Below are 26098 nucleotides of genomic sequence, written 5' to 3'. Positions count from 1 at the left end.
CAATCATCAGCCATAGATCCACTACTCTGCCAATCATCAGCCATAGATCCACTACTCTGCCAATCATCAGCCATAGATCCACTACTCTGCCAATCATCAGGGATAGATCCACTACTCTGCCAATCATCAGGGATAGATCCACTACTCTGCCAATCATCAGGGATAGATCCACTACTCTGCCAATCATCAGTGATAGATCCACTACTCTGCCAATCATCAGGGATAGATCCACTACTCTGCCAATCATCAGGGATAGATCCACTACACTGCCAATCATCAGCTTCCTAAGTAGGAAACAGGAGGCTATTACTGGACACTGCTTTAGGAGCCAGCTGAAAAGGAAAGCGCATAATTCAGCATTGCATCCAACCTACTACTAAGTCTCGTCACTGCCTGTGTCAGTCTTCACTGCCGTTTTAGTATTCTATTCATGAACCAGGAGGCCCAGGCTGAACAGAACTTATTTATAATCTTTTCTTGCAGAATGGGGGTGTTTTGTGTTGGTGGGAGATACGGGTCTGCTGCATGTGGTTATTTATTGCCTGATAAGGAGTCATTTCTTCCCACAGTGGGCTCAGAAAAGAACAGAGAGCGTGAAAGGAGATAATATATGAAATAATACTGGAAACAGGATGCATTGTGAGATATGCAATAAAGGGAAAATGGCTCACAACAGGAAACATCCCCCTGTGAACAGGTTCCTAGAGGTTTCTCATGCCAAGTGCTGGCAGCGTTTCCCTCCCTGCGCTCCTAGTACTGAGTCACACAATACTCTGCGAGAACAAACACGAACAACTACTGTATGTACACACATCACGTCTTATACTCCAGTCACATCCAAAGCTGTAGGACAGTTCTACACATTCCCTACCATCAAAGGCAATTGTGCAATGATAAGATTCGGCTGCCTCCACTAGGGGGAGCTCCCTGTATACAGAGATACATGATAAGATCCTGTCTGCAGTCACCACTAGGGGGAGTTCCCTGTATACAGAGATACATGATAAGATTCTGTCTGCAGCCACCACTAGGGGGAGCTCCCTGTATACAGAGATACATGATAAGATCCTGTCTGTAGCCACCACTAGGGGGAGCTCCCTGTATACAGAGATACATGATAAGATCCTGTGTGCAGTCACCACTAGGGGGAGCTCCCTGTATACAGAGATACATGATAAGATCCTGTCTGCAGTCACCACTAGGGGGAGCTCCCTGTATACAGAGCTACATGATAAGATTCTGTCTGCAGCCACCACTAGGGGGAGCTCCCTGTATACAGAGATACATGATAAGATCCTGTCTGTAGCCACCACTAGGGGGAGCTCCCTGTATACAGAGATACATGATAAGATCCTGTCTGCAGTCACCACTAGGGGGAGTTCCCTGTATACAGAGATACATGATAAGATCCTGTCTGCAGCCACCACTAGGGGGAGCTCCCTGTATAAAGAGATACATGATAAGATCCTGTCTGTAGCCACCACTAGGGGGAGCTCCCTGTATACAGAGATACATGATAAGATCCTGTCTGTAGCCACCACTAGGGGGAGCTCCCTGTATACAGAGATACATGATAAGATCCTGTGTGCAGTCACCACTAGGGGGAGCTCCCTGTATACAGAGATACATGATAAGATTCTGTCTGCAGCCACCACTAGGGGGAGCTCCCTGTATACAGATACATGATAAGATCCTGTGTGCAGTCACCACTAGGGGGAGCTCCCTGTATACAGAGCTACATGATAAGATTCTGTCTGCAGCCACCACTAGGGGGAGCTCCCTGTATACAGAGATACATGATAAGATCCTGTCTGTAGCCACCACTAGGGGGAGCTCCCTGTATACAGAGATACATGATAAGATCCTGTGTGCAGTCACCACTAGGGGGAGCTCCCTGTATACAGAGATACATGATAAGATCCTGTCTGCAGTCACCACTAGGGGGAGCTCCCTGTATACAGAGATACATGATAAGATCCTGTCTGCAGTCACCACTAGGGGGAGCTCCCTGTATACAGAGCTACATAAGATTCTGTCTGCAGCCACCACTAGGGGGAGCTCCCTGTATACAGAGATACATGATAAGATCCTATCTGCAGTCACCACTAGGGGGAGCTCCCTGTATACAGAGATACATAAGATCCTGTCTGCAGCCACCACTAGGGGGAGCTCCCTGTATACAGAGATACATGATAAGATCCTGTCTGCAGCCACCACTGGGGGAGCTCCCTGTATACAGAGATACATGATACGATCCTGTCTGCAGTCACCACTAGGGGGAGCTCCCTGTATACAGAGATACATGATAAGATCCTGTCTGCAGCCACCACTAGGGGGGAGCTCCCTGTATACAGAGATACATGGTAAGATCCTGTCTGCAGCCACCACTAGGGGGAGCTCCCTGTATACAGAGATACATGATAAGATCCTGTCTGCAGCCACCACTAGGGGGGAGCTCCCTGTATACAGAGATACATGGTAAGATCCTGTCTGCAGCCACCACTAGGGGGAGCTCCCTGTATACAGAGATACATGATAAGATCCTGTCTGCAGCCACCACTAGGGGGGAGCTCCCTGTATACAGAGATACATGATAAGATCCTGTCTGCAGCCACCACTAGGGGGAGCTCCCTGTATACAGAGATACATGGTAAGATCCTGTCTGCAGCCACCACTAGGGGGGAGCTCCCTGTATACAGAGCTACATGATAAGATCCTGTCTGCAGTCACCACTAGGGGGAGCTCCCTGTATACAGAGCTACATGATAAGATTCTGTCTGCAGCCACCACTAGGGGGAGCTCCCTGTATACAGAGATACATGATAAGATCCTGTCTGCAGCCACCACTAGGGGGAGCTCCCTGTATACAGAGATACATGATAAGATCCTATCTGCAGTCACCACTAGGGGGAGCTCCCTGTATACAGAGATACATCATAAGATTCTGTCTGCAGCCATCACTAGAGGGAGCTCCCTGTATACAGAGATACATGATAAGATTCTGTCTGCAGCCACCACTAGGGGGAGCTCCCTGTATACAGATATATGATAGGATCCTGTCTGCAGTCACCACTAGGGGGAGCACCCTGTATACAGAGATACATGATAAGATCCTGTCCGCGGCCACCACTAGGGGGAGCTCCCTGTATACAGAGATACATGATAAGATCCTGTCTGCAGTCACCACTAGGGGGAGCTCCCTGTATACAGAGATACATGATAAGATCCTGTCTGCAGTCACCACTAGGGGGAGCTCCCTGTATACAGAGATACATGATAAGATTCTGTCTGCAGCCACCTCTAGGGGGAGCTCCCTGTATACAGAGCTACATGATAAGGACCTGTCTGCAGCCACCACTAGGGGGAGCTCCCTGTAAAAAGAGATACATGATAAGATTCTGCTGCCTCCACTAGGGGGAGCTCCCTGTATACAGAGCTACATGATAAGATCCTGTCTGCAGTCACCACTAGGGGGAGCTCCCTGTATACAGAGATACATGATAAGATCCTGTGTGCAGTCACCACTAGGGGGAGCTCCCTGTATACAGAGATACATGATAAGATCCTGTCTGCAGTCACCACTAGGGGGAGCTCCCTGTATACAGAGATACATGATAAGATCCTGTCTGCAGTCACCACTAGGGGGAGCTTCCTGTATACAGAGATACATGATAAGATCCTGTCTGCAGCCACCACTTGGGGGAGCTCCCTGTATACAGAGATACATGATAAGATCCTTTCTGCAGTCACCACTAGGGGGAGCTCTCTCTATACAGAGATACATGATAAGATCCTTTCTGCAGTCACCACTAGGGGGAGCTCCCTGTATACAGAGATACATGATAAGATCCTGTCTGCAGCCACCACTAGGGAGAGGTCCCTGTATACAGAGATACATGATAAGATCCTGTCTGCAGCCACCACTAGGGGGAGCTCCCTGTATACAGAGATACATGATAAGATTCTGTCTGCAGCCACCTCTAGGGGGAGCTCCCTGTATACAGAGCTACATGATAAGGACCTGTCTGCAGCCACCACTAGGGGGAGCTCCCTGTAAAAAGAGATACATGATAAGATCCTGTCTGCAGTCACCACTAGGGGGAGCTCCCTGTATACAGAGATACATGATAAGATCCTGTCTGCAGTCACCACTAGGGGGAGCTTCCTGTATACAGAGATACATGATAAGATCCTGTCTGCAGCCACCACTAGGGGGAGCTCCCTGTATACAGAGATACATGATAAGATCCTGTCTGCAGTCACCACTAGGGGGAGCTTCCTGTATACAGAGATACATGATAAGATCCTGTCTGCAGCCACCACTAGGGGGAGCTCCCTGTATACAGAGATACATGATAAGATCCTGTCTGCAGCCACCACTTGGGGGAGCTCCCTGTATACAGAGATACATGATAAGATCCTTTCTGCAGTCACCACTAGGGGGAGCTCTCTCTATACAGAGATACATGATAAGATCCTGTCTGCAGCCACCACTAGGGGGAGCTCCCTGTATACAGAGATACATGATAAAATCCTGTCTGCAGCCACCACTAGGGGGAGCTCCCTGTATGCAGAGATACATGATAAGATCCTGTCTGCAGCCACCACTAGGGGGAGCTCCCTGTATACAGAGATACATGATAAGATCCTGTCTCCAGTCACCACTAGGGGGAGCTCCCTGTATACAGAGATACATGGTAAGATCCTGTCTGCAGCCACAACTAGGGGGAGCTCCCTGTATACAGAGATACAGGATAAGATTCTGCCTGCAGCCACCACTAGGGGGAGCTCCCTGTATACAGAGATACATGATAAGATCCTGTCTGCAGCCACCACTAGGGGGAGCTCCCTGTATACAGAGATACATGATAAGATCCTGTCTGCAGCCACCACTAGGGGGAGCTCCCTGTATACAGAGATACATGATAAGATCCTGTCTGCAGTCACCACTAGGGAGAGATCCCTGTATACAGAGATACATGATAAGATCCTGTCTGCAGTCACCACTAGGGGGAGCTCCCTGTATACAGAGATACATGATAAGATCCTGTCTGCAGCCACCACTAGGAGGAGCTCCCTGTATACAGAGATACATGATAAGATCCTGTCTGCAGCCACCACTAGGGGGAGCTCCCTGTATACAGAGATACATGATAAGATCCTGTCTGCAGTCACCACTAGGGAGAGATCCCTGTATACAGAGATACATGATAAGATCCTGTCTGCAGTCACCACTAGGGGGAGCTCCCTGTATACAGATACATGATAAGATCCTGTCTGCAGCCACCACTAGGGGGAGCTCCCTGTATACAGAGATACATGATAAGATCCTGTCTGCAGCCACCACTAGGGAGAGGTCCCTGTATACAGAGATACATGATAAGATTCTGTCTGCAGCCACCTCTAGGGGGAGCTCCCTGTATACAGAGCTACATGATAAGGACCTGTCTGCAGCCACCACTAGGGGGAGCTCCCTGTATACAGAGATACATGATAAGATCCTGTCTGCAGCCACCACTAGGGGGAGCTCCCTGTATACAGAGATACATGATAAGATCCTGTCTGCAGTCACCACTAGGGGGAGCTCCCTGTATACAGAGATACATGATAAGATCCTGTCTGCAGCCACCACTAGGGGGAGCTCCCTGTAAACAGAGGTACAGAATAAGATTCTCTCTGCAGTCACCACTAGGGGGAGCTCCCTGTATACAGAGATACATGATAAGATCCTGTCTGCAGTCACCACTAGGGGGAGCTCCCTGTATACAGAGATACATGATAAGATCCTGTCTGCAGCCACCAATAGGGGGAGCTCCCTGTATATACGGATACATGATAAGATCCTGTCTGCAGCCACCACTAGGGGAATATCACAGATTTTATACATACTCCCATTTAATAATAAATCCATCTTTTATGATCCCTCTAGTTGGGGCTGAAAATAATCAGAACTTTATCATTTAAAGGAATATACTCAACATAAACAATAATTTGCAAAACATTGAGGGCTTGTTTCTTACCAATCACAGAGCCATTGAGGAAAAGTGCAACACCCAGCAGAACCCCGACACAGAGGCCGAGGATGAAGGGCCGCCGGCGGCCCCATCGAAGTGTACAGCGGTCACTGGCTGAACCAATGAGAGGAGTAAATATTAAACCGAGGATGGGGCTCAGGAACCACGTCAGGCTGTAGTACTGTTCAGGAAGACCTGGGAAAAACAAGGACACAACCAGTCAGAGGGCGAGAGGCTGGGAGACGGGTTTTAGTTCATTCATTTATTTCAAGTAATTTACACATGTATCAATCATAATTCTTAAATAAAGGAGCCGCTGTGCACCTACAGTGAAGATAAATTCAACAGCGAAGATGGTCAGATCTAACATTTCATGTAGTATAAAGGGGGAGTTAGCCCCCAACATATATAGTCACAGCTTAAAGAAGTTGTTCCTCGAAAATTAGAAAAAAATATTATTACTGCCAAACTGATATCTGACAGACAGGTTACTGGGGTAATATTACCGAACAATTAGAGTCTTTATTATTAGTTATATTCTTGTATATAGGGGCAGTATTATAGTAGTTATATTCTTGTACATAGGGGCAGTATTATAGTAGTTATATTCCTGTACATAGGAGCAGTATTATAGTAGTTATATTCTTGCACATAGGGGGCAGTATTATAGTAGTTATATTCTTGTACATAGGGGCAGTATTATAGTAGTTATATTCTTGTACATAGGAGCCGTATTAAAGTAGTTATATTCTTGTACATAGGAGCAGTATTTTAGTAGTTATATTCTTGTACATAGGAGCAGTATTATAGTAGTTATATTCTTGTACATAGGGGCAGTATTATAGTAGTTATATTCTTGTACATAGGGGCAGTATTATAGTAGTTATATTCTTGTACATAGGAGCCGTATTAAAGTAGTTATATTCTTGTACATAGGAGCAGTATTTTAGTAGTTATATTCTTGTACATAGGAGCAGTATTATAGTAGTTATATTCTTGTACATAGGGGCAGTATTATAGTAGTTATATTCTTGTACATAGGAGCCGTATTAAAGTAGTTATATTCTTGTACATAGGAGCAGTATTTTAGTAGTTATATTCTTGTACATAGGAGCAGTATTATAGTAGTTATATTCTTGTACATAGGGGCAGTATTATAGTAGTTATATTCTTGTACATAGGAGCAGTATTATAGTAGTTATATTCTTGTACATAGGGGCAGTATTATAGTAGTTATATTCTTGCACATAGGGGGCAGTATTATAGTAGTTATATTCTTGTACATAGGGGCAGTATTATAGTAGTTATATTCTTGTACATAGCGGCAGTATTATAGTAGTTATATTCCTGTACATAGGAGCAGTATTATAGTAGTTATATTCTTGTACATAGGGGGCAGTATTATAGTAGTTATATTCTTGTACATAGGAGCAGTATTATAGTAGTTATATTCTTGTACATAGGAGCAGTATTATAGTAGGTATATTCCTGTACATAGGAGCAGTATTATAGTAGTTATATTCTTGTATATAGGGGCAGTATTATAGTAGTTATATTCTTGTACATAGGAGCAGTATTATAGTAGTTATATTCTTGTACATAGGGGGCAGTATTATAGTAGTTATATTCTTGTACATAGGAGCCGTATTAAAGTAGTTATATTCTTGTACATAGGGGGCAGTATTATAGTAGTTATATTCTTGTACATAGGAGCCGTATTAAAGTAGTTATATTCTTGTACATAGGAGCAGTATTTTAGTAGTTATATTCTTGTACATAGGGGGCAGTATTATAGTAGTTATATTCTTGTACATAGGAGCAGTATTATAGTAGTTATATTCTTGTACATAGGAGCAGTATTATAGTAGTTATATTCTTGTACATAGGGGCAGTATTATAGTAGTTATATTCTTGTACATAGGGGGCAGTATTATAGTAGTTATATTCCTGTACATAGGAGCAGTATTATAGTAGTTATATTCTTGTACATAGGAGCAGTATTATAGTAGGTATATTCCTGTACATAGGAGCAGTATTATAGTAGTTATATTCTTGTATATAGGGGCAGTATTATAGTAGTTATATTCTTGTACATAGGAGCAGTATTATAGTAGTTATATTCTTGTACATAGGGGGCAGTATTTTAGTAGTTATATTCTTGTACATAGGGGGCAGTATTTTAGTAGTTATATTCTTGTATATAGGGGCAGTATTATAGTAGTTATATTCTTGTACATTGGAGCCGTATTAAAGTAGTTATATTCTTGTACATAGGAGCAGTATTTTAGTAGTTATATTCTTGTACATAGGGGGCAGTATTATAGTAGTTATATTCTTGTACATAGGAGCAGTATTATAGTAGTTATATTCTTGTACATAGGAGCAGTATTATAGTAGTTATATTCTTGTACATAGGGGCAGTATTATAGTAGTTATATTCTTGCACATAGGGGGCAGTATTATAGTAGTTATATTCTTGTACATAGGGGCAGTATTATAGTAGTTATATTCTTGTACATAGGGGGCAGTATTATAGTAGTTATATTCCTGTACATAGGAGCAGTATTATAGTAGTTATATTCTTGTACATAGGAGCAGTATTATAGTAGGTATATTCCTGTACATAGGAGCAGTATTATAGTAGTTATATTCTTGTATATAGGGGCAGTATTATAGTAGTTATATTCTTGTACATAGGAGCCGTATTAAAGTAGTTATATTCTTGTACATAGGGGGCAGTATTATAGTAGTTATATTCTTGTACATAGGGAGCAGTATTATAGTAGTTATATTCCTGTACATAGGAGCAGTATTATAGTAGTTATATTCTTGTATATAGGGGCAGTATTATAGTAGTTATATTCTTGTACATAGGAGCAGTATTATAGTAGTTATATTCTTGTACATAGGGGGCAGTATTATAGTAGTTATATTCTTGTACATAGCAGCAGTATTATAGTAGTTATATTCTTGTACATAGGGGCAGTATTATAGTAATTAAATTCTTGTACATAGGAGGCAGTAGTATAGTAGTTATATTCTTGTACATAGAGGCAGTATTATAGTAGTTATATTCTTGTACATAGGATCCGTATTATAGTAGTTATATTCTTGTACATAGGGGGCAGTATTATAGTAGTTATATTCTTGTACATAGGAGCCGTATTAAAGTAGTTATATTCTTGTACATAGGAGCAGTATTATAGTAGATATATTCTTGTACATAGGAGCAGTATTATAGTAGATATATTCTTGTATATAGGAGCAGTATTATAGTAGTTATATTCTTGTATATAGGGGCAGTATTATAGTAGTTATATTCTTGTATATAGGGGCAGTATTACAGTAGTTATATTCTTGTACATAGGGGGCAGTATTATAGTAGTTATATTCTTGTACATAGGAGCAGTATTATAGTAGTTATATTCTTGTACATAGGAGCCGTATTATAGTAGTTATATTCTTGTACATATGGGCAGTATTATAGTAGTTATATTCTTGTACATAGGGGGCAGTATTATAGTAGTTATATTCTTGTACATAGGGGGCAGTATTATAGTAGTTATATTCTTGTACATAGGGGGCAGTATTATAGTAGTTATATTCTTGTACATAGGAGCAGTATTATAGTAGTTATATTCTTGTACATAGGAGCAGTATTATAGTAGTTATATTCTTGTACATAGGGGCAGTATTATAGTAGTTATATTCTTGTACATAGGGGCAGTATTATAGTAGTTATATTCTTGTACATAGGGGCAGTATTATAGTAGTTATATTCTTGTACATAGGGGCAGTATTATAGTAGTTATATTCTTGTACATAGGGGGCAGTATTATAGTAGTTACATTCTTGTACATAGGAGCCGTATTAAAGTAGTTACAGTTAGGTCCATATATATTTGGACAGAGACAACATTTTTCTAATTTTGGTTATAGACATTACCACAATGAATTTTAAACAAAACAATTCAGATGCAGTTGAAGTTCAGACTTTCAGCTTTCATTTGAGGGTATCCACATTAAAATTGGATGAAGGGTTTAGGAGTTTCAGCTCCTTAACATGTGCCACCCTGTTTTTAAAGGGACCAAAAGTAATTGGACAATTGACTCCAAGGCTATGTCATGGACAGGTGTGGGCAATCCCTTCGTTAGGTCATTCTCAATTAAGCAGATAAAAGGCCTGGAGTTGATTTGAGGTGTGGTGCTTGCATTTGGAAGGTTTTCCTATGAAGTAAACATGCGGTAAAGGAGCTCTCCGTGCAGGTGAAACAAGCCATCCTTAAGCTGCGAAAACAGAAAAAAAAACATCCGAGAAATTGCTACAATATTAGGAGTGGCAAAATCTAGAGTTTGGTACAGCCTGAGAAAGAAAGAAAGCGCTGGTGAACTCATCAATGCAAACAGACCTGGGTGCCCACGGAAGACAACAGTGGTGGATGATCGCAGAATAATCTCCATGGTGAAGAGAAACCCCTTCACAACAGCCAACCAAGTGACCAACACTCTCCAGGAGGTCGGCGTATCAATATCCAAATCTACCATAAAGAGAAGACTGCATGAAAGTAACTACAGAGGGTTCACTGCACGGTGCAGCCACTCATAAGCATCAAGAAGAAAAAGGCTAAAAACATCTAAAAAAGCCAGCACAGTTCTGGAAGAACATTCTTTGGACAGATGAAAACAAGATCAACCTCTACCAGAATGATGGAAAGAGAAAAGTATGGAGAAGGCGCGGTACAGCTCATGATCCAAAGCATACCACATCATCTGTAAAACACGGCGGAGGCAGTGTGAGGGCTTGGGCATGCATGGCTGCCAGTGGCACTGGGTCACTAGTGTTTATTGATGATGTGACACAGGACAGAAGCAGCCAAATGAATTCTGAGGTCTTCAGAGCCGCCATACTGTGTGCTCAGATCCAGCCAAATGCAGCCAAACTGATTGGTCGTCGTTTCATCCTACAGATGGACAATGACCCAAAACATAAAGCCAAAGCAACCCAGGAGTTTATTACAGCAAAGAAGTGGAATATTCCTGAATGGCCAAGTCAGTCACCTGATCTCAACCCAATTGAGCAGCATTTCACTTGTTAAAGACTAAACTTCAGACAGAAAGGCCACAAACAAACAGCAACTGAAAACCACCGCAGTGAAGGCCTGGCAGAGCATCAAAAAGGAGGAAACACAGCGTCTGGTGATGTCCATGAGTTCAAGACTTCAGGCAGTCATTGCCAACAAAGGGTTTTCAACCAAGTACTAGAAATGAACATTTTATTTAAAAATTATTGAATCTGTCCAATTACTTTTGGTCCCTTTAAAAACAGGGTGGCACATGTTAAGGAGCTGAAACTCCTAAACCCTTCATCCAATTTTAATGTGGATACCCTCAAATGAAAGCTGAAAGTCTGAACTTCAACTGCATCTGAATTGTTTTGTTTAAAATTCATTGTGGTAATCTCTATAACCAAAATAAGAAAAATGTTGTCTGTGTCCAAATATATATGGACCTAACTGTATATTCTTGTACATAGGGGGCAGTATTAAAGTAGTTATATTCTTGTACATAGGGGCAGTATTATAGTAGTTATATTCTTGTACATAGGAGCAGTATTAGAGTAGTTATATTCTTGTACATAGGAGCAGTATTATAGCAGTTATATTCGTGTACATAGGGGGCAGTATTATAGTAGTTATATTCTTGTACATAGAGGCAGTATTATAGTAGTTATATTCCTGTACATAGAGGCAGTATTATAGTAGTTATATTCTTGTACATAGAGGCAGTATTATAGTAGTTATATTCTTGTACATAGAGGGCAGTATTATAGTAGTTATATTCCTGTACATAGAGGCAGTATTATAGTAGTTATATTCTTGTACATTGGAGCAGTATTATAGTAGTTATATTCTTGTACATTGGAGCAGTATTATAGTAGTTATATTCTTGTACATAGGAGCAGTATTATAGTAGTTATATTCCTGTACATAGAGGCAGTATTATAGTAGTTATATTCTTGTACATAGAGGGCAGTATTATAGTAGTTATATTCTTGTACATAGGGGCAGTATTATAGTAGTTATATTCTTGTACATAGGAGCAGTATTATAGTAGTTATATTCTTGTACATAGGAGCAGTATTATAGTAGTTATATTCTTGTACATAGAGGCAGTATTATAGTAGTTATATTCTTGTACATAGGGGCAGTATTATAGTAGTTATATTTTAGTACATAGAGGCAGTATTACAGTAGTTATATTCTTGTACATAGGGGGCAGTATTATGGTAATTCAATACTAGTATACAGAGTTAATATTAATGCAGTAATAGACTGGAACATCCCTTTAAAAATACAGAATTTTGTGCCATATTTCCCCTCCGCATATACGCGGGGTACAGTAAATAACCCTCTCCGTGCAGATTTTTCGCATTCAGTGAATGGAATGCCGCTTTGTGTTTTGAGTCCGTTTCTCGGCGGTGTCACACGGTGACATCGGCACGTGGCAGGCGATGGTGTAGAGGCCAGTGACAGCGATCTCCCTGCGGGAGGCCATTCTCTGGATAAGCCGGCCGCTCATTCACATGGACAATGCACTAAACCTGTTGTCAATAAGCAGAGCTCCACATCCTACGCTGGAATGAGGCCCCCGATTGTGTGCGGCTTCCAGGAAATTCTACATAAACAGCGGCTGGATCATCTTTGATTTATTTAGCCGTAGAAAGGATGAATATAAAAAGCCCGGTCCATTGTTACTGGGGTGAATGAACGCGGGCAGCGATAGATGAATGAGCCCGGAGAATGTACTGATCAGCTGCAGCTCGGCACTCGCTCACTGCTCCATTGCTGCCGCTGCTGTCACCTCTTTGCTATGTAGGATGTCATCACATTGTGTAAATCCCGATGACCTGTCCTAGGAGGTATTTCAAGGTAAGGACTGTGCGGATTATCCCGGCCTGGGAAAAACAGTGAAGCCATAAACTAAATATTTGCTTTATCTATAGATTGTAAAACGCGTGTGGTATCTATCACTTTCCCATGTGTCCGGGTACAACATTCCACCTCCGGACCCGCTCATATCACAAATTTGTCTGCATCTTGCAATTTATCAGAATTATATTGTTATTACTCTATAACCACAAGTTGCATAACTTTTGCTTAGACTGAAACAAAGTACTTACAAATAGTAAAAATAAACTTGACGGACCTGACACTAGCCATAAATATTTTATTTCTTACCTGGTTGAATTCCCAATGTTCTCCTGAATCTGGCGTCGTTTTTCTTTTGTTCCTGCGCCTCTCTGTTCCTGAGATATGGCCTCTTTTATCAGCATAGAAATCTAGTTTTGTATCCTAGTGGGCGTGGTCCTCGGCTCTTCTCTGTGGGCGTGGTCAGAGGACCACACCCAATTGTCTAAAATTATACACAAGAAACAGGAGGCTATATCTCAGGAACGGTGAGTCCCAGGAGAAAAAGAAAAACAGCGCCGGATTCAGGAGAAAGGCGGCATTTACACCAAGGAACACAATTATATATTTATGGCAAGTGATGGGTCCCCTTTAAAGCTACAAACTTTAGTATCTAGTTAAAACTAAAATGGCATTTACACCAAGGAACACAATTATATATTTATGGCAAGTGATGGGTCCCCTTTAAAGCTACAAACTTTAGTATCTAGTTAAAACTAAAATGAAACACATCCTTTAACAAAGCTAAGACCATGGATTCTGATCTCTAATGTTTATAGTTAAACAAGTTGGAAAAAGCTGAATGTGTTTTTGTCTCTGACATCTGTAAGACTCGCAGCCTGGAGGCAAGAAGACAATGAACTCTGCTGACAATGTGGGGCGGATAGCAGAAGTGAGATATTCAGGATCTGCAAATCTCGGTGCTCTGTCATAAGACGCGGTCACATGATGGGCGGAGGGGTTAAGGATCAGCGCAAGTTTTGGTCTGCATATCACAATGATAGAGACGAGACTGATTTTAGTGGAACTGTTACCTAGACGGACTCTTGAAGGATAATTCATGAGTAATGCGCCCCTATAATGTTAAAGGGGTTCTCCGATAGTTCCCAGTTGGCCTTTAGCAGCTAGATGGACGCCCAATAAGCGCATAATGCCAGAACGATTACTCCAAATATTCCTGACTGATGTTCTAGGGATCAGGGGTAAATATTCCGGCAACACAGATGAGAACTCTCTCAATATAAAGAGGTCACCATGCAAAAACTTATGTCACTACAAAAAGAGATGTCACTTCAACCTGCAGCATTTCACCTTGCAGATTTCACTGCTGTTAATCTCTTCAGGAGTGGACATCTGAGCAAATTCACCCCACCTACAGATCAGGCAATGTTTGGAAAAATTGCTCAAAACAAAAACAAGAGCTAATGCTCAGACTCTAAAGGCCTCAGTACGTTAAATGTTGAAGTTTGTGACAGTACAATTAGAAAAAGACTCAATAAGTCTGGCTTTTTTTTATTTTTTTATAGGATTTTGCCAGGAGAAAGCTTCTTATTTCTAAAAAGAACATGGCAGCATGGCTAAAGTCTGAAACAAACCACAAGACTTCTGAAAACAAAAGAATCAGTCAGCTTACCACCGAGACTCCTGGGCACAGACATCCGAGACTCAGGTGGATTAAACTTCCCTAGGTAAAATTAAATCCCAGCAGCAAAGAAAAATCCTTAAGAAACGTCCAGTTTTATGTAATTTACATTAAAATTCCAGAGTCCGTATCGCCATCCTACTCGTTTCAGAGAAGTCTTTGATTCGTTTACTTAAAGACTTGTCAAGTTCCCTTGTCAAAATCCCCATGCTCCCCAAAATCTGCTTTTTTTTGTCATTTCTGCCCTCTGTTGCAGGGATATGGCCTCCTTCTCTATGATGCTGCTCAATCACCGCTCGACAGCATCTTATCGCGCTCTTCAGCCACATTCAAATGCTGCCGAGGCGTGATTGAGCTGCATCAACGGCAACAAAAGGGGCAGTTTCAGCTCTTGGTTTATTCCCTCTGCTCTCCTCAATACTCAGTTTTAGTTTTTTTTGCAAATCCGCCATTCTGATCCAGACATAAGAGCCATTTTATTTAGTGATACTTTTTATGGTCCTTATAACTATGTGGCAATCTAAAGACACGCCCCCGAGGATCCTGTGGAACACGACCTCTTTGTAAAGGCTATAAAAATAAGCAATAAATAAAAATTCCCAAATCTCTGGAACCGTATGTGACTACAGGCAGAAGTTGCATCATTCATTATACGCACTCTTGACACCAATCCACACTTGATACATTTTGGATGCAGAAATTATACGGCTTTTTTTTGGCTTGTAAGCACTGATCTGAAGCTAGTGGGGATTAGTAGCCAACTGCGCTTTCCCTTCCTTCTCAGCTTCAGAGCAGTGCTTACAAGCTCAACAGGAAAGACCTTGTAGTCACTGAGCACATTATGCTGTGTAACAGCGGTGGTCGGTCTCCAGGGCAACGAGAGCTCTAAAAACAAAAGCGTTAATATCTCAAGAACCGAGGAAAATTTGAATAAGCGGTAAATTACAAAATTGCTTGTATTTACAAGCACTATCCGACAATACCCATTTATGAAGATTGGGTGACCGCCTTCAAGAGATCCTGTTGTACACAAATCAACTGAATCAACGCTGTTAAAATAGTAGATGGAAATTCCTCCAACTATTACTTCACTTTATTGCTGCTTATGATTAAGGGGTGTACTTATTTTTTTACACCTGGCTTCTGCCTTGGTCCTAGTTTTTGGTAAAAAATAATGGCACGGTGCAATTTGTTGTATTTCAATAATTTTAAGAATTTGTAAAGCTCTGATGTTTATTATGTCTTGATACATAAAGCCATCGAATCCAAAGGAGGGTGTACTTAGTTTTTCTCATGGCTTTATAGGTTACTTGTATGGCATGTGTAATCTGTAACGGCAGCCATGATGGCGATCAATCTGCTTTCCTAGAAATTAATTCGGACCGGAGGGGAAGGAGGAGGAGTTGGAATCCTGCATCAAAACAAACAACATTGTAACATTGTATCACGTCGTCGGACATTGAGGATTCCTGGACGAGTGGTTTCCACTCCCGGAGACGTCTGGATGGAGGCCGTGTGTGAAGATTTAGCTACTTCTTGTTTTCACCTTGTAAGCCAAGTCTGGTCTGCGCTCGTAGCCCGCCACCTTCCACCGCGAGTCCGGAACAGGAACAAACAAAGTGAGCGGCCGCCATGGCAGATCTTGTTGACAACATTCCCAAGGAAGCGGCTATTATTCCGGGACTTATCAGACTCCTCTGGAAACAAATCTGGTGACCCGTTCCCTGGCACCTCTGATCCTGTTTACCTGGTCTGAAGTCTCACCCCCTCCTACGGCCACTGCTAGAAGTCTGCGCCGCGACCACTGAGACTCGGCCGCACTCGCAATTCCCAGCCACTTCCAAACAAACAGGACACCGCTCATAGTAAATAATTCCCTTTTTTATTTATTTATTTTTATTTTTTTTTCCCCTTCAATGAAACATTGTTTAACAATAGTGAGAGCCGCTCCGGTCGTGTTTCACAGGAAGTGCTGACTGTGTGTGAGGGCACGCGAGGTCACGGGGGGCATCGCCATCGCACTATTCCTGGAAGACAGGAGAATTGCTGGACAGTCAGAGGCGGACAATCGCATGGAGGGCAATTCCGCAATTGCCTTTACCGATGAGAGCGATGGTGGGACCCTGAGAGATAGTCCTTCTCTCGGGGAGAGGGTCTACAGGTAGATTAATAGACCGGAACCCTAGCTTAATATCAGATCCCAAAAAACATAATTTGAATTCAATATTTCAGACCTCAGGTCAGAACTGTAAATTAATAACGAACTAGGGACCACAATCTGTCAGACCCCAGACCGTACCCCTAAATTAAACTTCAGACCAGACCCCTAAATACCAGCTTCTACATGCCCCAAAACATATATTTACACCCTCTATATTATTTTCAGATCTCTATAATTGCCGACCCCAGACTGAACCCCTATATTAATTTAATTTTCCAGATCAAAGCCCCTTAATATAATCAGACCCCCAATAATATCAGAACCACAAACTAGACCTCTATATTAATTTCCAACCCTGGACCAGCTGTCCTAAATAGATTCAGATCCCTAATAATAATTAATATCAACCCCGTGACCAGACCTCTAAATCAATACCAAACCCTGAACCACCTAAATATATTCAGACCCCTTAAATCAATAGCAGACACCAGACCCCTATATTACTATCAGACCCCAGACCAGACCCTAATATTAATATCTCATCCCTAACTCAATATCAGATTACCACAAATATATTCAAACCCCCTAAATCAATATCAGACCCCTATATTAAATATTCGACCCCAGATCATAACATCTATATTAATATCACACCTCTAGCCATATACCCATGACCCCAAAACATATGTAGTCTCCTGACTAGACACCTAAATATATTTCGACCCCCTAAATCAATATCAGACCCCTAAAATCAATATCAAACTCCACACTACCTAAATATACTCAGATTCTCCAAATCAATATCTGACCCCAGACCAGCCCATGTTAATGTGACCCCACACCAGCCCCCTATATTAATTTCATACCTCAGAACAGCCCCCTATGTTAATATCCGACCCCCTATGTTAATACGTGACCCCAGACCAGCCCCCTATATTAATTTCATACCTCAGATCAGCCCCCTATGTTAATATCCGACCCCAGACCAGCCCCCTATAATAATTTCATACCTCAGACTGGCCCCCTATGTTAACATCCAACCCCAGACCAGCCCCCTATATTAATTTCATACCTCAGACCAGCCCCCTATGTTAATACCGGCCCCCAAGACCGGCCCCCTATGTTAACATCCAGCCCCAGACCAGCCCCCTATATTAACTTTATACCCCAGACCAGACTCCCTATAATAATATAACACCCCTGACCCAATACAGACTCCCCAAACACCTTCAGACTCCTGACTATATGCCTAAATATATTTATTTATACCCCCTAAATAAATATCAGACCCCAGACCCCACCCCATAATTGTATACTGTGACCTCTTTGAACACCCCTGACCCCACCCCATAATCCTCCCTGAACGTATTCAGTCCCCACACCTGAGTGTATACGACTTTTAGCCTCCAGCTGAACACTCCATTACTTGGGGACAGGGAGAGGGGCGAACAGTAGGGCGAATCCCGGTAAATCCAGGTGAGCAGAGACGTTTTCTTCGGTGGCGGCTCATATCCCGGTGTATTAGGAATGGTCAGTTATGCGCTTTCCTGAATTCCTCACCTGCCTGCATAATGTGGCTGTTCTTATATAGTTTCTATTCTTTCTATAGATTCCTACAGATCTATTAATTAGGGTTTCAGAAAGTTATACTCGTGGCTAAAATGACCCCCCCAGAATACCACACCGGGCAGAAAAGAGAGCGCTTTGTGGCTCTGTACAATTCGGTCTGTACCACATGACTTCTCTCAGCCAGTGCGCAGTTCTGAAAAGGATCATGTGACACATGTGACATGTGATCTTTTTCAGGGCTACTGATTGGTTGAGAGAGGTCATGTGACACACCATGTGACTGCACAAAACCAGGAAGTGATTTTTTTATGCTCCTCCTCCTTTTTGGGGGACTGTCAGGATTCTGATTACATTCACCACTATAAAAAAGGCCAAATTCAGGTCGGTCTCCATTAGGGTATCGGATGGATGTAATGTAAGGAGGTCCGTCATGGTGACATTGTCCCCCTTAAATCTCCTGGAAATGAGTCAGAAATGCAGCTGGTCAGTTTCCACAGAGATCCTCGTGACCGGGGGCGAAACGATCCACGCCTCTCTAATGAAGTCAGCACAGGGGGCCAATCCCAGCAGCGACTCTACAGAAGCAAAATCAGAGGGGAACCGTGACAGTGTGACAGCCTAGAACACCGCGTCACCTACCGGGATCCCTCGAAAATAGGCACCACACCGGTGAGATTCACTAAAACAAAGTTCTGCGACTCTTTCCTTCCTTTTTCAAGACCTCTGCTTGCTGTCTGCAAACGCAACAATTCTTATTCATCTCCAAAGGGTCAAAAACTGCTCAGGTTCATTACTTCTGACAGTTTGCTACAATGTATCAGCTCACTGACCGTGCAAACTTGATACAAACCATCAGCACAGGCGAGACATTATCCCACAGACTGGATGCAATTGTAGCAAACTCCCAGCTGTGAGCAGTATCAGCACAAGGCAGGTACTGACAGCAGAGGCCCTGCACAGGATGAGTAATGGAAAATTACAGTATAACGTGATTTATAGAACTTCTCATCAATGATTAAACTTTATTCACATAAAACTAGACAACGCCTTTAAGCCTTAAAGGGGAAGCCGACCAGAGTAGATGAAGAGTTAATACAATTGCTAAATCTGACAACACATCCTACAAAAATCAAATTCTCCAGGGGAATCGGTGATGTGTCCTGATCAGAGAGTCACCCAAGGTGGAGCCGGTGGTGGACACTGCAGGTCTTGGCTTTCTTCTAGGCTAAGAGCTGCTTTATAATAACACACTGGAATAAACTATCGGTCTTGATGTCCTTTTTGCCAAAAAGGTAAAACTGATTTTTGTGCAGATGCCAGTACAATATGTCCAGGAACTATCCTAATTCTCCTGTTCTGTGACTTATCTACTCTTTTTTTTATCAGTGGTTGGTTCCTGTCTATCAGCATTCTGACAGCACTGTAAGTGCTGGAACTTCCTTTCGCTCACATTTTCTTTTCCTGAACTGAATTCCTGCCCCAACGTTCTAATTGTATGTAGTGTGACAGAGAAGAGAGCAGAACCCCTCTGGCTCGCCCCACTTCCTGTAGATGAAGACACGTCCCCGCTTACTGCACAGAGAAAGGTCCGCCCTGCACTTGGTACAGAGACAAAGGTCGGTCACCACTTCCTATATGGACAAAGACCCGCCCCTGCTTGCCATAAAGACAAAGACCCACCTCCAACAGAGGCAAAGACCAGCCCCCTTCCTGTATAGCAAAGACCCATCTCCACATCCAATATAGAGATCCACCCCCGCTTCCAATATAGACAAAGACCCACCTCCAATATAGGCAAAGACCAGCCCCCTTCCTGTATAGCAAAGACCCATCTTAACTTCTAATATAGAGATCCACCCCCGCTTCCAATATAGACAAAGACCCACCTCCAATATAGGCAAAGACCAGCCCCCTTCCTGTATAGCAAAGACCCATCTCCACATCCAATATAGAGATCCACCCCCTCTTCCAATATAGACACAGACCTGCCCCAGCTTCACATATAGACAAAGACCAGCCCCCGCTTCCAATACAAAGACCCACCTCCAATACAAAGACCAGCCCCCCTACCTTTATAGACAAAGACCCATCTCAATTTCTAATAGAGATCCACCCCCACTTCCCATATAGACAGAGACTCACCCCAGCTTACCATATAGTCAAAGACCCGCTCCCCATATAGACAAACCCACTTTCTTTATAGACAAAGACCCGCCTCTGTTCCCACGTAGTCAAAGACCCGCCCACACTTCCCGTATAGACAAAGACCCGCCCACACTTCCCATAGACAAAGACCCGCCCACACTTCCCGTATAGACAAAGACTCGCCCACACTTCCCGTATAGACAAAGACCCGCCCACACTTCCCATAGACAAAGACCCGCCCACACTTCCCATAGACAAAGACCCGCCCACACTTCTGATATAGGCAAAGACCCATTTCCACTTCCTATATAGACAAAGATCCACCTCCCGCGTAGACAAAGTCCCGCCCACACTTCTCGTATAGACAAAGTCCCGCCCCTATTTCCTGTAAAGACAAAGTCCCGCCCCCGCTTCTTGTAATCGGTCTCTCTGCTGCAAGAGTCGGTTTACACTTTTTCTGGGGTACAGCCGCTGAACATGTCTTTGTAGAATAAGGGTCACTGGTGGAATATGGGGTTTTATATTTTTGGGGACAAATGAACAGATAGCCCCTTTAATATGCATGGGCTACAGAGCTGTATAGTCCGGGACCTGGGGCCGGCCATGTTTGTCGGGGTCCCAGCCCTCTGTGTGGGTGGTCCGGGACCATGATTTTTTTCGTTGCCAGTTACACCCCCCCCCCACACACACACACACACTTTACACTGAGACAGGCCCGGCCCAGCAGATCCATTGTATAAGGCAATAACGAAGTGTCTGCGGAGCGGTTGGCGGAAAACCGCATTTGTCACAGTAATTTTACTGTAATTGAGTTGTGGGATTGCAGAGCGACAACCCTGCGTGCTCTCCGAATCTCAGCAACATTCATTGCATTTTCCAACTAAATTAACTAAAAGCAAGAGGCCGCTGCGATGTCTGGGTGCAATGTCTGGGTGCAATGTCTGGGTGCGATGTGCTCGCCTACTGGCTTACCGCACACTACATTTCCACTGCCAGGCTTATGCCACACTTGCATTCATTGCCCATAGACCCCAATGGTACAAGCCCACCTACAAAGAGAGGTCTGTCATTTTTATCCACTTCAACTTTGTGATTTTCTGGATTTTATTTTAGATTCGGTCTCACAATTGTATGATTTTTACATATTTCCTGCAATAAAATGCAAATTAATTATTTGATACGATAGAAAAACAAAACTTAATATTGGTACAGAAACCTTTGTTTGCAGTTGCAGAGGTCAGACTTTTCCTGTGGTTCTTGACCAGGTTTGTGCACACTGCAGCAGGGATTTTGGCCCCCTCCTCCATACAGATCTTCTCCAGATCTTTCAGGTTTCGGGGCTGTCGCTGGGGAGTTTCAGCTCCCTCCAAAGATTTTCTATTGGGGTCAGGTCTGGAGCCTGGGTGGCCACTCTAGGACCTTGAAATGCTTCTTACGGAGCCTCTCCTTAGCTCCCCTGGCTGTATGTTTCAGGTCATTGTCATGCTAGAAGACCCAGCCACAACATCTTCATTGCTCTTATTGAGGGATGGACGTTGTTGGCCAAAATTTCACAATACATGACCCCATCCATCCTTCCTTCAATACAGTGAAATCATCTTGTCCCCCTTGCAGAAAAGCACCCCAAAGTATGATGTTTCCCCCACCATGCTTCACGGTAGGGACGGTGTTCTTTGGGTTGTGCTCATCCTTCTTCATCCTCCAAACATGGTGAGTGGAGTTGATACCAAAAGTTCTATTTTGGTCTCATTTGACCACATGAGCTTCCCCATGCCTCCTCTGGATCATCCAGAGGCTCATTGGCGAGCTGCAATCCAGCCTGGACATGTGCTGGTGTGACCTGGGGGACCGTGCGTAGCCTGCAGGATTGTAATGCATGACGGTATAGTATGTTCTTAACGGTAATGTTTGAGACTGTGTTCCCAGCTCTCTTCAGGTCATTGACCACGTCCTCCCATGTAGTTCTGGCCTGATTCCTGATCTCTCTCTCAGAATCATCCTTACCCCACGAGGCGAGATCTTGCATGGAGCCCGACTGGGGAAGATTGACAGTCATCTTGTGTTTCTTCCATTTTCTAATAATTGTGCCAACAGTTGTTCCCTTCTCCCCAAGCTGCTTGCCTATTGTCCTGTAGCCCATCCCAGCCTTGTGCAAGTCTACAATTTTGTCCTTGGTATCCTTAGACAGCTCTTTGGTCTTGGCCATGGTGGAGAGGTTGGACTGTGATTGATTGTGTGGACAGGTAATGAGTTCATACAGGTAATGAGCGCAGAGTAGGAGGCTTCTTAGGGTATGTGTCCACGTTCAGGAAACGCTGCGTTTTTGACACAGCACTGAGCCGCAGCGTCCAGATGTTACAGCATAGTGGAGGGAATTTAATGAAATCCCGTCTCCACTGTGCATTAAAAAACGCATGCGTTTTTCCCGCAAAAACACACATGCGTTGCGTTTTTTAAGAACGCAGCATGTTGCTACAAAACACGCAGGAACACCGCAGGGGACCTGCCAGTGACCTCAGGTGCATTTTTGGTCAGGATTTTACCTGCATAAAGCCTGAAGCAAACCTGACCGTGGACACACACCCGCACAGAAAACCAACAGGTCTGTGAGTCAGAATTCTTGCTGGTTGGTCGGTGATCAAATGCTTATTTCATGCAAGAAAATGAAAATTAAAGGGGTTGCCCAATACTAGAACCACCCCCCTTTTGAACTAAATGTTTGGTCTCCATAATATAAAGCCGACATTCACCTCCCGTGCCAGCGCCGGCCCCACAGTGTCAGCACTCGCTCTCCCCGGGTCTCGCATGCGGTTGTTGTGGAACCGGCAGCCAATCAACGCTACCATCACTGTCCCCGCCTTCAGACAAGAGGAAGTTCTGGGCGGCAGCTGATCGCGGACTTCCTCTTCCTGCTTTGACAGGAGGCGGTGGACACTGGTGCTGATTGGGCGCTGGAGTCACGTGTCACAACAGTGCGGGAGCCCTGGGAGAAAGAACGCAGACACCATGGGAACGGAGCCAGCACGGGAGGGGAGGAGAGGCTTTATTATATTATGGGGGGACAGGCGTGCGCTATAAGCAGGAGGGGTCCAAGTAGGGGACAAGTTTTTTAATTATGTATAAATTCTACAATGTGATTTTCTGGATTTTATTTTTAGATTCTGTCTCTCACAGGTAACGTGTACCTACGATAAAAATTACAGACATCTATTCTCTGTAGGTGAGAAAACTTGCAAAATTGGCAAGTTATCAAATACTTACTGTATTTTCCCCATTGTAGATAGTATGGTTAAAAAAAACCACAATTTTTTTTGCCTAAACATTTGTGTGCTAAAATGCGCAAACATTTTTTTTCTACTAAAATATTCTCTTAAGTACCGTATTTTTTTTTTCATGCCGCATCAACAGAAACAAAAGTGAAAAATGACTCTAGGTTTAAAAAAAAAAAAAAAAAAAGTATATATCAGTGCATTGTTTTCTATATACAACTTTTTTTTTTTTTTTTTTTTTTTTTTTAACATAGGTGAAATAAAATGAGGAAGTGTGAACTGACACTGAAACAAGACAGACAAAGATGGCGGCTGCTGCATTCCCAGATGATTGTCGAGACAGGGTGAAGCTGTAACAAACCCTCAGCTTTTTCCTCATTTTCAGGCCCCTTTTGTTTGTTTTTTAAGCTCTTTATTTCAGATGTTTTTTTATTTCAAATGTTTGCACTAAAAAGTTGCAACAAAGTTAAACGTTCTACGAAATGGCAATAAATGAAGCAAAATGTTGGAAGTACATACAATTCATTTACAACTTTCCAATAAGTAGCTAATGAAGAAAATCCTAAAACAAACTAAACAAACTAAAAAAAAAAAACACAAAGGGGGGGGGGGGGGAATGTGGCATAAGGGTATGTGCACACGTTCAGGTTTTTTTGCATTTTGTTCGTGATAAAAAATGCATACATATGCATCCTATCATTTAGAATGCATTCCGCAATTTTTGTGCACATGATGTGTTTTTTTCCGCGAAAAAAACGCATGCGGATTTCAGGCAGCAAGGTCCGGTTTTTGTTAGGAAATTTCTGCAAGAAATCATGACGTGCACATAGCCAAAAAAAAACAAAACACAAAAGCAGGATATTAGCAGGTCAACAAAAGTTATCATTTGATAAAACTTTATTTCCATAAAACTGAACTTGCAGGAGGTGAATCCAGGTGAAGCGATGGGAGACGAGCCCTCCGCCCCGCAGCAGCTGGTCCCAGCCCCCGCCGTGTGCCGCAGGCCTCGGCTCCGTCCCACAGTTTGGAGATCTGATCCATTTGTTGTGAGCGATCGTTAGCGAAAGGCGATCCGTGTTTTGCACATTTATAGAGGCGGCTGCTGCCAGTCACTAGAGGTCGACCGTCTGGACGCCCCAACATGGCACCTGGAATAATATTAACCGCTTCTCTGCTGCCAGGGACCCATCAGGATGTATGAAATATGTGACATTCATTGCTCAGGTACCTCGCCCTCCTACAATGGGGTTGGACCGGCTGTCAGTCCTCACTGCTGTAGCATTGTATTCATTTATCAAGCTGTTCTGCCATAATAAATGTGCATCAGGATGCAACTGTAGCAAACCTTCAGCTGTGAGAGGTATGAGCTTAGTCAGGGAATGGCCAGTTGAGAGAAAAAAGAAAAAAAAAAAGAGAACTTGGCCAATCACTGACAGCAAGCAGTGATCTTGGAAACTAGAGAAATGACCTCTGGTAATGAAACCAAGAAAATATTTGAGTTTTATAAACAGCTCTCCCTGGAGCTTTCCCCAAAATAGGCGACTGTGAAAGTGGCCATGAGACCTGGAATTACAGGGGCTCCCCAGCTGAGGACCCCCGAGCACCTGCATCTATAAAGGCTACACAAAAAAAAAAAAAAACCACACGTCAATAAAGTCATAAGCCCCGCTCTAGCCGTCCACAGAAAGGCACGAACATGTAAGACAGAACCATAGTAAACATAGCAGAGGCCGGCAGCAGGCGTGTGGGGTATGCCAGCCTCCTGCCAGCCGGGGGCCCCAGTCAGCGACAGATTCATTACAAGAACATACAAGGTGGCAGAATGACCAGTTGGCCGTCTTGTGTAAATTAATAAACTTAGAAGGGTATTCCCACTTCCAAAGATCCTATTCCAAAAGAATAATAAACAAATAGCTCCAATTAGAAATGTAGTATAGTTCTTCTGATAAGCTACTGCAAGGCACTGCACATGGGGTTATCAACATAGCCGAGATATCCTTGGTTACGATTACTGCTATAGTGACCGTTTATTGCTAGTGGTTGTAACCATGGATACGTAAGCTACTGCAACGCCCTGCACATGGGGTAAGCGACATAACTAATCAGAAGAACTATACCACATTTCTAATTGGAAGTATTTTAGGTCATTATATATTGGGATAAGATCTTGGAGATGGGACTACCCCTTTAACGATTTGGTTCCTCTGTTGCCTGTCAGTGAACGAGAAATATTTCTATCCACATCTTGCATCACACACTAAGCAAGCAGCGGTTTTCATGTCCTCCGCTTGCTGCCAGTGAATGGTTTACACCCAGAGCCTGAGAACCCGT

At 43.2% G+C, this 26098-nt stretch overlaps 1 protein-coding gene across 3 annotated transcripts in view; it reads right to left on the bottom strand.

Annotated features, from left to right (window-relative positions):
* Positions 1-26098, bottom strand: part of SLC45A4 (solute carrier family 45 member 4) — a 114178-nt gene that overhangs the window by 13284 nt on the left and 74796 nt on the right. For all 3 annotated transcript variants that reach the window (XM_077271316.1, XM_077271314.1, XM_077271315.1), the window contains exon 3: positions 6021-6209. In XM_077271316.1, coding sequence (XP_077127431.1) covers positions 6021-6209 — 189 coding nt within the window. The remainder of the gene's footprint in view (positions 1-6020; positions 6210-26098) is intronic.

The sequence above is a fragment of the Ranitomeya variabilis genome, chromosome 6 (assembly GCF_051348905.1).
Source record: "Ranitomeya variabilis isolate aRanVar5 chromosome 6, aRanVar5.hap1, whole genome shotgun sequence".
NCBI classification, from domain to species: domain Eukaryota; kingdom Metazoa; phylum Chordata; class Amphibia; order Anura; family Dendrobatidae; genus Ranitomeya; species Ranitomeya variabilis.
The sequence above is the reverse complement of the archived record's forward strand: the minus strand, read 5'-3'. Positions and strand labels throughout refer to the sequence as shown.